Genomic DNA, 14,637 nt, shown 5'->3' with positions numbered 1-14,637 from the left:
TGTGCATACAGTAACTGGTCTTGTGTCTGAATGACCTCTTGTGTGGTTACATGGAAGGTTTTTGATCGTAACCAAGTCGGAAGGGATTGTAATTTAATGCACCCTAGGAATAAATTTTAGAACAGGTTTCAGGCTACTTCTATGCTTCTCTGAGCATATGTGAAATTGTTCAGAGCTGGTCTTTCTGCATTGGCAGAGAAGCCTTGAAGCTGCTTCTCCTTCTGTTGGGTGTCCTTGTCTGAAAATTGTTTAGTCTGAGCATATTCCCTTTCCTGTTATCTCAGCATAGAAGAGTGTAAGTGCCCTTGCTCTGCTGTACTTCTGTAGGACAGCTGTGCTTACACTGATGGGACTGGGACAGAGTACACAATGGGTGTTAGAGCATCCCTGTGAGTTTGCTGGATGAATATGTGATGTAGATGATGGAGCAACAAGCTGCATGAATGGTCTACAAACTATGAAGCAACTGCGTCAGATGATTTATAGTCCCAATTTCTTACCTCAGTTGTATTTTTGTTCTGTGACACAGAATGACTACTTACAAGGTAAATCGATTTGAAAAGGTTTTCAACTTTACTTCAGGAAAGCTAATAACTCGGAAAGGAATAAAGTGAGTATATATATTTTTTTTTTCAATGTTTAGAGTAGTGATTACTGAGCTATCAGACCAGAGTGATGAGAATTGAGAGGTGAAAGTAGAATTTCTAATGAAGTAGTATGGGAATGCTTAACTTGGAGCGCTTTTTTTTTTTAAACTTTGTCTCTAGCTTAGGATATGTTAAACATGAAACACTTTGTAGAAATTTGCTATTTGATATGGAGTGGAAGCTGTACTTTGAGCTAGGTAAATTGTAACAATTTCCTTTTAAATGGAAAAGTACTGTGGAGTTGGAATCAGATTCTCTGGTTTGCCTTTTTACTTCCTTGCAGCTGGTAATGACCCATGGCTGTAAACATAACAGAAGAATAGGATTCAGTAAAGAAACACAAACAAACCCCCTCTGTGCTTACAAGTTAAGAGTTTCATTAATTTTAATAACTTCTTTAGTCTGCAGAACTTAACTCGTTTGAGGAATTTGGGAACGTAGCAAGCAGTTGCTTGTCCACAGTTTTTCCACAGGGTGGGGTAATAATGCACAAGCTGCTTTTGGTTTAGAGTCGACCTTGTTCTCACAGTTGTGGCTGCAGTTGTCTGCCATGTGCCCTTTTTTTTTTTTGATACCATGCAGGATCCCGATGAGGGAAAGCAATAGTGGGTTTGTGGAAAGGCATTTATTTGTCTTTAAACCTCAGATATACAAAGGGAAGACCTGTTGCCACTCCGCGTTTGGCATGTATGCCATCATGTTATAATCACTCATGTAAATGTAAGATTCAAAACCGGTTTACACTGGTTTCCTTAATTAAGCAAACATTAAAAATATTCTGAACAGGTCTAGAAATAGTGTGTCTTTGTTAGGAAGATCTATGAGCTTCATGAATGCTCAGAATAATGGTATAATGCTGCTGTTTGTCATGCAGACGTGGGGTCCTCTAGATAACGTGTTTCAGCTGTTTGAAGTAATAGTTACTAAGGAATATCTCCATGTCCCTTTTGATAAAGCAGCACAGCAGAATTCTTGCATGCAGTTGCAGATTGTATGTCTAGTATCATATTCATTAACTGAAATGAGCTGTGTTATTGATGAAAATGTGCCTGGGTAACTATTTTACAACAGATTTGTGGTATAAAAACAGCTTAATTTGCTGAAAGAGAAATGAGGGTTTTTTTGGTTTTGACCAGTATCTCCCAAGTGATACCTGGAGCATTCAGCTCATTTATGTCTGTAAAACACTGAACTGAACTGGGAATTCAGAACTCTCTTGAATTCTGAATGAGTGACTAAACAGATATGAATCTTGCAGCAGAAGTTCAAAGTTGATTTGAAATCTACAGGGAACTCTTTTTTTTTTTTTTTTATTTTAATTACAAATAAAATCATGTTCTATTTGCGAGAGACTGCAAAGTATGAAACTAAGTTTGTTCAGAGTAGCCAGCCAAATGCAGTGCTGTTTGCTTTTCAGTAGTTCTGAAGAAATTAAATGTCTGAAGTTATATGTCTGGAGTCTAAGATATGTGTGGGGAGAGAAGCAAGTTCTCTTTTTCCCTCAGAATTCAGCTTAGTGGGCTTCTAACGCTTCCAACATTCCACTAGAGTGCCACTTAAGTATCTGTTGTAACATAAAAAAAATCTTGAAGCGTGAGCACAAAGCACAACATACACTATGTTGTGGAACCTAATTAACAACTGATTATAAAGCAGCCTACCAGGTAGAGAAATGGCTACAATATGGATACTCAAAAAGAGGATTTGCAGCGTATGATTTTGGAAACTGTTATGTTCTGCTGTTTTGTTGAGCTGTTCCCAACTTCGGAATACTTGTGTTTTCTAAAATAAAGTTTATCCCATGACGTGTGCATGAATAGCAAATGCTTTACTGCTCTCCCCACTGCCCTTCTCATTGCCCGCTCCCTGGTGTTTCCCAGCTTTGTCCTAGTGAACAGCGTGGCCATGGAGGGCGATGGCTGTGCTGTCTGCCGTACCTCAGAGGCAAAGCTCGTGGCGCTTTCTCACAAACTGAATTGCTCCCTGCAGGTAAGAGTTTATTAAAGATCTGAGCATAGCCAGCAACTCGGCTGCTGCAGTGGGAATACTGATACTGCAGCAGTAGTCAGGAGATAACAAAGACTCTCCCGAAAAAATTCTGCTTGCAATTCATATTGCAACTTGTTAGCAAATCTTTCTTCTCCTCATTTACCTCTTATCATTTTTACTTAATTATTAACTGTTTTGCTTTGTGTTAATCACCTTCCTTGTCAGTGCTGACAGCAGAGGGTGTCATTTCCTGGTCTGAGGAATGGCAGAAGTTCTGTACCCTCCTTTTGACTTAAAATGTGTAATAATCCCTCCATTTAGGCATATTCTGTTTTATATCCTTCAAGCTAGCCTATTCTTTTAGTTTTCTGATTCTACTGGAGCCCTGTCTTGATATCCTAGTGATGTTTTAATTGTAGTAGCTTTTCATCAAATCCAACTGTTGCTTGTGTTTCATTCCTCTTCCCTTTACATAGGCTGCCTGGACGCATGGTAGGCAGCATGACTGACTGGGTTGGCAGTCAATCAGGAAACCAGCTCCCAGCGGAAAAATTGCCAGACTCTTAACTGCTGTCTCTCTCAGGCTGCCCTAAATCTCTTTTGCCTTGTTTGTGCAGTGAGATGCTGCTGTCGCTTCCTGCATTCAGAAAGAGTGCAGTGGTGGTCACAGCCTGTACAGGAAGGGGAATTAAAGCATTTCCCCTTCCATCCATAGTAGAGGCTCTTAAAGCTTATACAGTGGACAGTATTTAAATGCTGTATTCTGAGATGATACTGCTTCTTGCAAAAACAGAACAACAAAAAAACCCCAGCCCCTTAAAACCTCACTATTGTTTACTTCCCTTCCCCACCCCTATGTGGTGACAATATGTATGGATTGATTTTATTCACAGAAACCGAATCATTCCAACAAAAGGTGTGGTGATGTGGGAAAGCTCCCAGCTTCAGAACCCATCCTTTTACAGGTGTGTTGGCGATCGGGTGAGGCAACATGTTGACTTGTTTTTAGTGTATTTATTGCTGTTCCAGAAAGGCTGGATCGTGAACAACTGATCCTTGCCTTGAATTTCTCCCAGCATTACCCCCTTTATCGGAAAAGTGATGCTGAATGCAGCGGAGAAGATGCTGCTCCTCCAGAGGAGAAGAACATCCCATTTAAAGAAAAATATGATGTGCTGTCTCAAGAAGCATCGCAAAAGGTTTGATAGATTAAGAACCTGAGTATAGGTGGGAGGAGGGACATGAGTGTAGCTATATAGAGATTAAAAAATTTTGGAAGGGGTGTTAGCTGAGGCAAACAGACCACAGCTGCTTCTGCTGTAATGAGGCCTTTGAGAGGCTGCTTGTTAGCGCTGCTCCCCGGAGGATCATCGTGATCACGGCCTTGCTTCTGCAGGCTGTCCCACGTACAGGCAGGAGTCCGGGCGCTCGCAAGGCTGCTGCAGTGCTGCTACCTCCACGTTTAGCATTTTGTACTTTATGTACGGTGTATTGCTTGGTTATTGCCAAATCTAGTAGAAAGCCACTGTTTTCCCACACTTTGAAAGCACTGCTTTTGCAGAACTAGTAACTACAAGGAAATGTAAAGTGAAAGTATTCCCTAAAAGTCTAGTGGTCAGTATTTGTTTCTTTCTGCATAAATGTCTTCACTCGGATTGGCAGTGCCAGACTCTCCCTTAGACAAGAAAACAGCATCAGTTTACTAAAATGAAGGTTTTTCTATTTGTGATGTCAACAGCATGCTGTTGCCTTTGTTTTTCTGATCTGTATGGCCAAAAAAAAAAGTAGTCCAGCATAAAAATCCATTGTTTAGGATGAGGGCCAATTGGGTATTGTTAATATTACAGCATCAACACGTCTTACTGGAAAACAGAAATTTATACAAAATACTTTAAGAATATTAGAATTGCTATAATTTAATTATTTTACAAGAAAAAAAAAGGGTTTTAAGCTCAGTTTCTTTTTAGTTATGACTTCTTTGTGCTTTACCATTTTGTGTTCTAGCTGATATGGTGGTTTCATCCCCGTTTGATTCTCAGTGGGCATACACACAGTGCTTGTGAAGTGCTGCATGCGGGGAAAATTCCAGAGATCAGCATCCCATCATTCAGTTGGAGGAATAGAAACAATCCTAGTTTCATCATGGTAAGTTTTAATTTTTTTATTTTTGTCAGATAACTTTCATAAATAAATCAACATGGCAGTCAGCTATATTTTAAAACTGATTCTACCTGTAAAAACAAAAAATAAAAAAATTGCCTACCCACCCAACCCACTCAGTACACTGCATCCACTTTATAAAGTACATCTGTGGGAGCCACATGTTCTGTGTGGTACAAAGCAAGGCTGTTGAGGATCTAATTAATATCTGGGTACAAGCATCTAACATTTTCTTATAAAGAGGGTGCATTGTAAACTATTGACTTGTAAAAATAATCAGTATTGTGCACTGAACAGTAGAAAGACTAGTTTGGCTTGGTTGATTTACCAGCTATGAAAACAAGACCGTATCCACCTCAAACTCTTGCATGGTGATCATGGTTTTCAAACTCGAGCATTAACTGCTTCACGCAGTGGAAACGTTTGTCACATGCCAACAGTCTGCCTCCTCTCTTCCCGTTCACATTTTATACAGTGTGTTGGTTATGCGTTCGCAGGCAGTTCCAGTGCTCAGTATATCCTTAGAGGTAAATCAATTAGTTCCCCAGTTCAAAACTACAACAGAATTCCTAGAAACTTGGAGTAAGAAGCAAAATCTACAATCTGTTTACAGAGTAGTCTGTGACCTGGGGGGGGGGGGGGGGAAATCTTTCAGGTGTGGGGTTTTTTTTTCCCCCGCTGTTGAGTTTAGGCTGCTTAATAGACAGATAACCCCAAACTTTTCAATTCATTTTATGCAACTGTTAGTTATTTCTCGTTGAAAGTAGTTCTGTTTGTTCCATATTCCTGAGAGTAGCTGCCTTCAAACTACACACGTTCTCTGCACATGCCAGACAGTGCATCTTCACTGCAAAACAAGAGGTTGGCTAATTAAAGTTGAATTGTCTTCACTACTGTTTTAACTCAGCCTCGGTCTGGTGTAAACTGCAGTTTGAACTGCAAAGTCAAGCCAAAACCCAATGAAATCCTTTGTTGCTGAAGTTCATGTTTGTAATTTGGATTAGCCAACGTGTTTTTTGCAGCATGTACTGGGTAGGAGGAGGGCTTGGGGGCAGGAAGGGGCACATTCACACAAACCTAACTTTAGCCTGGGAAGGCTCCTTCCAGGTAGATTTACAGCAGCTAAAGTTAGGCTTCTCTTGAAGGCAGATCAGATGAGGAGCCCAGCTCTTTGATTTACGCTAGATGGAATATAGGGAGGATTGGCCTCTGGGCTAATGTTGGCCTGGTGAATATTCCAGTTAGTGCCCGGTACCACAAGGTACGGACTCCTCAGCCCCCTGGCGAAGGCACTGGTACTAGGAAACTGGCCCCAACCCTTGCCACCCGACACAGAGTTTAGAAACTGGAGATCTGACAGCTGTGGGGTTTACTCCTGATTCAGAGCCCACTGTAACAGCAAAGTGACAGTCTTCATTTCTTTTCCAGGGCAGCATAACACCAACTGACTTCTCCCTCCGAAAATGCTTCCTTCCGTATGAGAGCAGAGTCTTTACTATATACTGTGCAGCAGGTGCTCTGCTTGTCATCCTGATACTAGCTCATTTTCAGCTTCTCACTCCACCATTTTATTTTGCTCAGCGTTTAATCAGTAAGCATAAAGCAGTATGAAGAGCCAGACATCTGCATTCAGTCACTGAAATACCAAAGCTGAGAACAGTCAAACATCAGACTATATTCATGCCAGCAAATGACCTAATTTGATTGCTAGTCTGAAGGCAGGTTGCATTTACACATACCATAGAAGTCCTATACAGCTGATATGACTACTACAGGATAAATAATTAACTGAAATGAACGTTTCATGCTGTACAAAAATACTGTATTCTACAATCAAATGAGTCCTTTTCCTGCTATAATTTTTGTATCAAATATGTATATTAAAAGTGTAACTGTACATTATGTAAATCCTATAGCCTCATCACTTATCTGCACTAGTGTCTTACCCTGGCGGAGGCTCAGTCCTTGCAAACTGGAAACATTCTTCTGTTTTATTGCTGCATGGCCCTTCTAATGTCATACTTCTGTTTGTTAGGGTCAGGCAGAAACTAGGTATATCAGCACTGAGAGATGCGGATTTCTGTAACCATTTTAGGATGTCATATGGAAGGGACTGTGGTTTGGGACAAGAAATCTTCCAGTTCCTGACACATTAAATTGTTAGCTGACTACAACTGCAGTTATCGTCTACCAGAGAACAATGGGAAGAAGCTCGTGGATCCAGTTTGCCGATATGCACTTGAAAGCTGCTTAAAAAAAAAAATTAGGGTGACACCTCAAGCTGCTAGTTTTAAAAAGATGTGCTATGATGAGCTTAAAAAAAAGAGGGCCCTATTGCATCCCAGAGATCTGTGTGGTGAGGGGCCCTCCAGTTGCCGATCTTCTGCAAGAAGGAAGGTCAAATACAGCTGCAGTAACATTATCCTATGCCTCGGCCCTCAGCCTACGGACAGACAGGGATAGGAATGCACCTTATTTTCAATTCCTGCAGGGCCGCCAAGTCCTGTGAACTTTATTGTAGAGCCACGGTTTGAACTGCACCAGCTCCTCGGCGGGGAGGCGGAGGCCGCGGAGCTGGGCTGCAGGGCCCGGCAGCGCTGAGGAGGTAAGATCTGAGCTCAGGCTCTTTGCGTGCTGTGTATGAGGGAGGATGCGACAAACCTACTGCTGCTCCCCACCCGCCCCAGAAAAACCGGAGGGGCTGTTTCACACCGGGACCAGTTTTCCCATTGACATTCCTGCAGAGGCTGGGAGCTCTGAGCTGAACTCCTGGGCTGGCGGGTGTTTTTAAAGAAAAGACTCATCTTTTGTTATTCGCTTTACTACTTTCTTTGGCATGGGAAGTGAGAGAATCTTTGCATTTGGGAATTTTGTTTATTATTAGCTTATTCCACCCAGCCTTTCTGGGAAATATCTGATGACTAATTGAACATACAGATAGCAAAGCATACGCATTTCTGGGAAGAAGAAACGGTCATATTATAGTATCTAAAATGGGATTGTTTATCGTCAAATAAAAACAAGTCCTCAATGTGTCTGTAGTCTGAATTTCAAAAGACGAGCGGTTGGGGTTTATAACTAATAATGATGCTTATAGTGAAAAGTTAATCAATCAAACCCGCTGATTTATATGCCAATGGGGGGAACGTGTTAGCTCTTTATCTCTCCCTAAATTTAAAATAAAGTGGGGGGGGGAATGGTCCAAAGTGTGGTAAAACACTCTATAAAGTAATGTAGTCTAACACTTCTCTAGGTTTCTGTTATTGCAACTGTAATTTTAGACATTTGTACAGGTTATCTTGGACACAGGAAAAGTATATAGTCACAGACATAAAACACCTATGTATAAAATATAAAGCAGTGTTATAGTTACTAAAAAGGACATGCCTTATTGCTACAGCAATTCTTGCTTTTTATATATTGTACTGTACCACAACTTGTTTTGAGAATGTCATTTGCATAAATTATTCAAGTTTGAGAAATATTCACACATTTTGATTCTACAATATTTAAAATAAAACAATTTTCTAATGTGTCTCTTTATTAAAAGAGAAATAAAAATGTCATCTTGTAATTCTCTTAGGCCAGACACAAGGGTTTATACACCTTTTTTTTTTTTTCTTCTTTCTTGCTATTTACTTGCACAATGAAAGCCGCTGTTGGTACAAAGATTAAAGAGCTCTATATAATGGTGTTTTACACATTCACAATCGGTCTGTGCAATTGTGAAGTTCTATGAATGACCAAAGAATTACCAAACATATTTTCTAAATATAAAGGAAAAAAAAAAATAAAATCCTTGGTTTCCATTAAAACAACACCAGGTTGCAATTTGGACACTTGAATGAATTCCAATGTTTTAAAGCTGAGACTTCAAAAGAGAAAGGCATGTTTGCTGCAACATCCGGTGACTGTAATACCTTACTTGGAAAGGTAAGTGGTTAATTTGCATAATTTATAATTTTTATACTAAAGAGCATTTTTATATAAACCAGAAAAAAACCCCTAAACTCTACAGATAAAGTTCTTACCTCCAGTCACTGCTGCAGGTAAGGTTGACATCAAGCTGTACAGCGCAATCAAAAACATACTTACATCTTAGCTCATTTTACAGGTACAGCCATAATCAAGGCACAAAGATCTTCTACAAGTATTTTTCTTCAATAAAGTTGTACAAAATAATATTACATTTTACAGTCTGTACAATATAATAAACCAGCAGTAAAACAAAAAAATATATATAGGGAGAGGACTGTTGTCCAAGAATGATCTGAACTAAAAGGATCATTTGTGGACAGCACAAATAACGTAAGTGAGGGTGGTAAATTTTCTGCCTAGATGCAACAGGCTGAAAAGTAGCTGTAATTCAAATGCCTGAGGTGTGCAGAGACACTTAGCTCCAAAACCCCAGAAAAATTGCTTTGTCTTCACTGTTCCTCTCATTATCTACTCTACTTCCTGTGCCAGTAACGGCTTAAAAGAGGAGGTCACTTTATCAGTTGACCTGCAACTCAGAAATGCTAAAAACTGTGACAGAGTAATAAATATTGTGGTGCTGCTACATTGTGTGTCTACTTCCTCAACAGTATTTAATAACCTGATACAAAGTGCATTAATCTTTTTTTCACCCATCAAGTACTCTTCAATGTCATGTTAAAAAGGAAACCCACACAGAGGGATAGGTATGACTTTAGTGTCATCCAGCTGACATACCAGTTTGAACTGATGTTAACCTGCTGGAAAAAATTTAGCAGGTCATGTTCAGTTAAAAAACAAAACCTAAGGGAACAGAGGTAGCCAAAGGGCTTAGTGGAATGACGAAGAAGTGGCATGTCAAAATAAAGCACAAAAATAGTCCCAAAAAGCATGAAGGAAAACCAACCCAAACTTGCTTTGAATCAGCTTTAAGGTTAAATAATTAAGTAAACAAAGTGAAGAGACTGACATTTCTATAGTATATTCTTCCACCCTGTGTGGGGTAGTATCAAGAGAAAGAGTAAGGAGCAAAGAATTTAAAACCACAGGTTCCACGGTGATCCCCCTCACAAGAGTTCATACTGGCGGAGATGCATCCTTTGAATGATGTCTCGACAGTCGTTGAACACTCTGCGGATATTTTCTGTGTCCACTGCACATGTAAAGTGTGGGTAGCAATAATGCCGGCCATCGCCGCTCGCTGTACTTATCCTCTGTGGAAAAAGCAAGGGGGGAAAAGGGTCAAGGGCTGTGCCATGGGAAGTTTCACATCTCGGCGTCTATAGAGTTACGGAGTACCAAGAAACCTGGGAAATTCTGTATATAGATAATTAAATAAAAAGAAGGAAGGTCTGTGATCTGGTCCAATATGAATCACAAATTTGAAATCAAGATTAAAAAAAGTTATGGATACTCTTACGGGGTCAGTATATTAGTACTCTGTCAGAGCCACTGATGTCATCATCACTTGCACAAGCTATTGTCTTTTGCACATCACAGTGCAGCTGATCTGTGCTGCTGACAGCACTGCAGTCTGCCATGAAGCTGGCCCAGGAATTTTTTTCCCTTCTTTTTTGGTGCCATCATGTGGCAAATTTTTGTACTCTTGTTTTAAATCAGCAGCACACAACCGAAAACTTCCCAGTTGTGAAGCCAGTAGTGGCAGAGAACAGCATCCTACTGCTTCTGCTTGTTTAAGCTGAAGGCTCCTGAAGTTACTTTTACTTAGAGAACCTAGTAGGCCGACTGAAGACTTGTTATCATTATTGAGACCAGAAGATGGTGGAATTATTCACCAGAGCGGCTGGGCTCCCACAGAATGAAAAATATAAAAAAGAATAAAACACGCACAAATCTAGTAAACATCAGACCACGCAGAATTAAATTTTCACAAAGCTACTGCACAACTTTTTAGGTTGCTAACTTAAGCTCCGGCATCATTTCACCCATGGTTACCTTGATAAAATTCCCCAGCATCTTAAAAATATATTTAAAAAAAAATATCTTTTTTTTTTTTTTTTTTCCTGTTTTACTATAGGACTGATAAATATAAATCCATTCCAGATCATTATCTTGAAGAATATATATGGAATGTCATGAAAGCAGGTCAGTTCTTGGCATAATCATTTTTATAAACTTTTTCCAAATTTTATTATGAATTATACTGGCTAAGCCACAAAAGACAATGTTTTCTTTCTTTCTGGCTACACTATATATTTTTAATACAGTCATTTATTTTACATGTAGGATTGACCTTTTAAATACCTGCATCTACAGATATGCTGAACTACAGACATTTAGAAGCCATAACTTACATAATTAGATCAACAAGAAATTGTAGATTTTTGCAGGTAAGTTAGGTAACATTAGATATTCAACACTAATTAAATAGGGGGTGTTCTGTATATATACTAAAATTATTTTCTTCTTACTAAGCTACACTCAATACCTAGTTCAAGGCTTACTCTCATGAATAATATTAATTCAGTAATGTATTCAACTGATGGGTAAGTTGTTCAGACCATGTTTGAAGCATTAAGTAGACTAAACAATAATGAAACAAGAAAAAAAAGTTTTACAGATTACTGCAATGGTGGCAAAACGCTGAAACTCAATTAAAATGTAGATTGTATTTGTCTACCTGCAAAATCTTTCAGAAAGGTATGGGGAGATTTTTGATGTCTTGGAAAGTCCAGGGGAATCAGACCCTTAGGAACCCAAGGACTGAAAGGACAGCGCTGTGCATGGACACTGCAGATGATACGAATTTTAAAAGAATAAAAAAATGCAATAGTGTTTCTATTTTTGATAAAATAGCTGCTTTAGGTTTTTTTTTTTCTTCCCCCTGCAGATCCTTTCTATATGACAGTGGTATAATGCAGCAAGGAAAGACCAGTTACTACGCATTTTTTTTTTCAAATCAGACTTAAAAAAAATACTGTCCTCAAAAAGACAGCCTAGTCTGCCTTCCAACTATTGCTGCACTTTTTCATTCTTAACTCTGAAGCCTCAGGAGAGTTCAGCCTTGGCCTGTTGCAGGAGTCTGTGGCTATTTTCCTCTGCTCTGTTTGAAACCCATGTCTATACGTGCAGCTTCCAACTGCTATAGCCCCCTTGCTCTCATCCCTTCCAGCACGGTTCCCTCGAGCAGCATGATCACTGTGCGCTGTAACAAGTGCATTATGTCTCCGTATGGTCTGCACACAGCAGTTACGTACTGCAGGGATGTGAGAGGGGGCTCAGATCCCCACTCTGATGTGCCCTTTCTAGGACTAAATGTTACATGCTGTCAGTGAGGGACCATGTACAATAGCTTTCAGTGCCACCCAGATGTGGGCAGTAGGGAGCACAACAGCCTAACAACTCAACTCTTTTTTCGTGTGTTTTGGTAAAATGAGTGTTCTTTCACTAAGTGTTTGCTTGTTTGTCATGCACTGATTCCACTAATGCCTATGGTAGTAAGCTGCCCACAATGTTCTGGTGACATCTGGTAACATACAAGGCATGTCAGAGGATGTATTTTGAAAATGTTAGGTTGTTTGGTGTTTTTTTTTTTTTTTTTGTTCCCTAACAGCTCTGTAGTTCTCTCAAGACAAATGCAGTATTTCCACCCCTGCTCAAAACTCATTTTCTATAGTAGCATGTTATTTAGCTGCACTTCAGAGATGAAAAATAGTATCACCCAGGACAGCAATGCAAGAACACAAGGCAGGGGTGTTTAATACCTGTGTCCATATACTGTGGGGGACAGGACAACACTTTTCAGCAAGGAGACAAATGCATGATTTAAGGAAGCCTGGTCTGTGTGTTTGAACAGCAACAACATCACCTCCCAGATTGAGATTTTTTAAAAACCAGCACAAACCAGAGGGGCCATGCCACTGTTTTAACAGGGGTTACCCATACCTGGAGATGTATTAAAACAAACACCAGCAGCTGGAGAGCCCTGTGTACAAAACACCAAAATGGGGCTGGGGAGTAGCCTAAACAAGGACCGCGTGAGCACACTGCCTCTGTGAAGAGCTTGGGAGGAGAAAGGACATGCCTGAGATGAAGGAAGGAGAATTTCCTACACGATACATCCTACCAGTCTTCACGTACCACTCCCCCACTAAAACCCAATGGTGCCGAGCAGCCAGGCCTGCCATCAAAGCTAACAGAGGCCACAGGCCCCCACATCGATCCTCACACCAGAAGCTGATGTATTTTGCCTTCCTAATACTCATATACTACTGTGTAGCAACAGTTGTTGGAAATGTGTTTGTATTTAACTTCCTTCTAAAATTCTTCGAATTACATGCTTTAAATTTGCCAGTATCAGCGTCTACAGCCAGGTAGAATTTTAAGGGGTGCAGCACCATGGTGGTGACTTTCACATGTATCCATGCCTTATGCAGACCCGTTACTGTGACAAAGATCACAATAAAGCTTATAAGTGAATAAAACCAGACTTCTCTGAATTGTGTCTGTAAAGTAACAGAATGGGACAAGGAAAAGGTCATAAATGAAGAGACTTGGAAAGAAATGTGTAAAGCAGAGCCAAGAAGGCTGTAGGTAGAAAATATAAAACTTTTCTTCTTTGCACCTGCCTAAGGACATCAGACCCCTCCCCAGTCTGTACATTGAGCTTATTTCCCCTGTCCCCTTTGTCCCCTCCTCTCCGAAACCTCAGCCTTTGGTGCCTGACTCCACAAAACTGGAAGCTGCTGTTTCTACTCTCCCTTTGCCCACCTTGCCCTCCCCGCCGGGTCTGTGCACGGCCTCCACCACCGGGGGCACACACAGGCTGTTCAGACTATTTATGGGAGCAGAAACACCTTGACTGCAAGACTGTAATTTCAAACAGCCCAAGAGTTTAAAGCAATTGCTCAAACGACTACATCTCTCTGTTTCTTTACACTGAGAAACCAAGCACAAACCCAGGAGAGAGACAGACATTGCTTATGGCGGAGATGCTCTCTCTCAGGCCTGTGGCAGTTGCGGGGAAAGCAGGGAAAGCTGTTTCAGCCCCATGTCGGCCCCATGCCTGGGTCCTGGGGACTGCCCAGCAGCCAGCAGGGGCTGGCCTTAGCCCAAATGCTTCTCCTGCACCCAGCACCGTGGCTGCTGTGGCCTCTGCAGCCGCACGGTGTTCTTTTATGGGGCCACAATGCCTATGCTCCCTCCGCTCCCTACCTGCCTCGTCAGTGGCCCCTTTCTATAACACCAGTGAGTCACAGCAGGTAAGGACCTTGCCTTCGGTGTGGTTTTTTTTTTAAATAATGAAAATAGATAAAGGTGGGGAGTTTCACCCTAGTTTCCCCATAATTTGTCTCTCTTGGACCCTCCTTTCAAACTGGATACTGTCACCTGCTTCACAGCATTTCGGCATTACCGCAAGAGAGATCTGCTTTGAAGTGGGGTTTTTTTGGTGATTCTTATGTTAACACAGTGCAATATGACATTTTTCCTCAGAATCTGGAAGGTTAAGGCAGTGAATGGAAATCCCCAAAGTGTGAACACAGTTAATCGCTTCTTCCTTGTTGCATCAACAGCTGTAAATCCTAGCAATATTTGTAAATGCACAATGACTTTAAAATTCTTACTTCTAATGATTAAATTTGCTCTCTCAAACACCCCTCCCCCCCAGTTTCTACCAGTAGGGCAAGATGGATAAACTTTGGTTCTGGTCTCTGTTACTGCTTCACACTGTGGCAATGACTCGATATGAGTGAAGCTGTAGGTGATATCGGATTAAGCCCTCTGTTTCTGATACCAGAGCTGGGCTGATCATGTGCCTGATAACTGCTTGTATCTGCAAAATATAGACAACACCTCTTCAGTTTCAGAGGAGGCCTTAATTGCAAGAATAACTGGGACCAACCAA

General features: G+C 40.7%; 2 protein-coding genes across 8 annotated transcripts in view; one reads left to right on the top strand and one right to left on the bottom strand.

Moving 5' to 3' along the window:
- MPPE1 (metallophosphoesterase 1) overlaps window positions 1–6,704 on the top strand; it is a 32,156-nt gene extending 25,452 nt beyond the window's left edge. For all 5 annotated transcript variants that reach the window (XM_074899245.1, XM_074899248.1, XM_074899247.1 and 2 more), the window contains 6 exons: window positions 530–610; window positions 2,528–2,636; window positions 3,530–3,601; window positions 3,713–3,835; window positions 4,641–4,781; window positions 6,225–6,704. In XM_074899245.1, the coding sequence (XP_074755346.1) occupies window positions 530–610; window positions 2,528–2,636; window positions 3,530–3,601; window positions 3,713–3,835; window positions 4,641–4,781; window positions 6,225–6,407 (709 nt within the window). In that variant the 3' untranslated portion in view covers window positions 6,408–6,704. The remainder of the gene's footprint in view (window positions 1–529; window positions 611–2,527; window positions 2,637–3,529; window positions 3,602–3,712; window positions 3,836–4,640; window positions 4,782–6,224) is intronic.
- A 137-nt stretch (window positions 6,705–6,841) lies between these two features.
- Window positions 6,842–14,637, bottom strand: part of GNAL (G protein subunit alpha L) — a 196,512-nt gene continuing 188,716 nt past the window's right edge. For all 3 annotated transcript variants that reach the window (XM_074899242.1, XM_074899243.1, XM_074899244.1), the window contains exon 12: window positions 6,842–9,985. In XM_074899242.1, coding sequence (XP_074755343.1) covers window positions 9,839–9,985 — 147 coding nt within the window. In that variant the 3' untranslated portion in view covers window positions 6,842–9,838. The remainder of the gene's footprint in view (window positions 9,986–14,637) is intronic.

This window comes from Athene noctua, chromosome 2 (genome assembly GCF_965140245.1).
Source record: "Athene noctua chromosome 2, bAthNoc1.hap1.1, whole genome shotgun sequence".
In the NCBI taxonomy this organism is placed as follows: domain Eukaryota; kingdom Metazoa; phylum Chordata; class Aves; order Strigiformes; family Strigidae; genus Athene; species Athene noctua.
The sequence above is the reverse complement of the archived record's forward strand: the minus strand, read 5'-3'. Positions and strand labels throughout refer to the sequence as shown.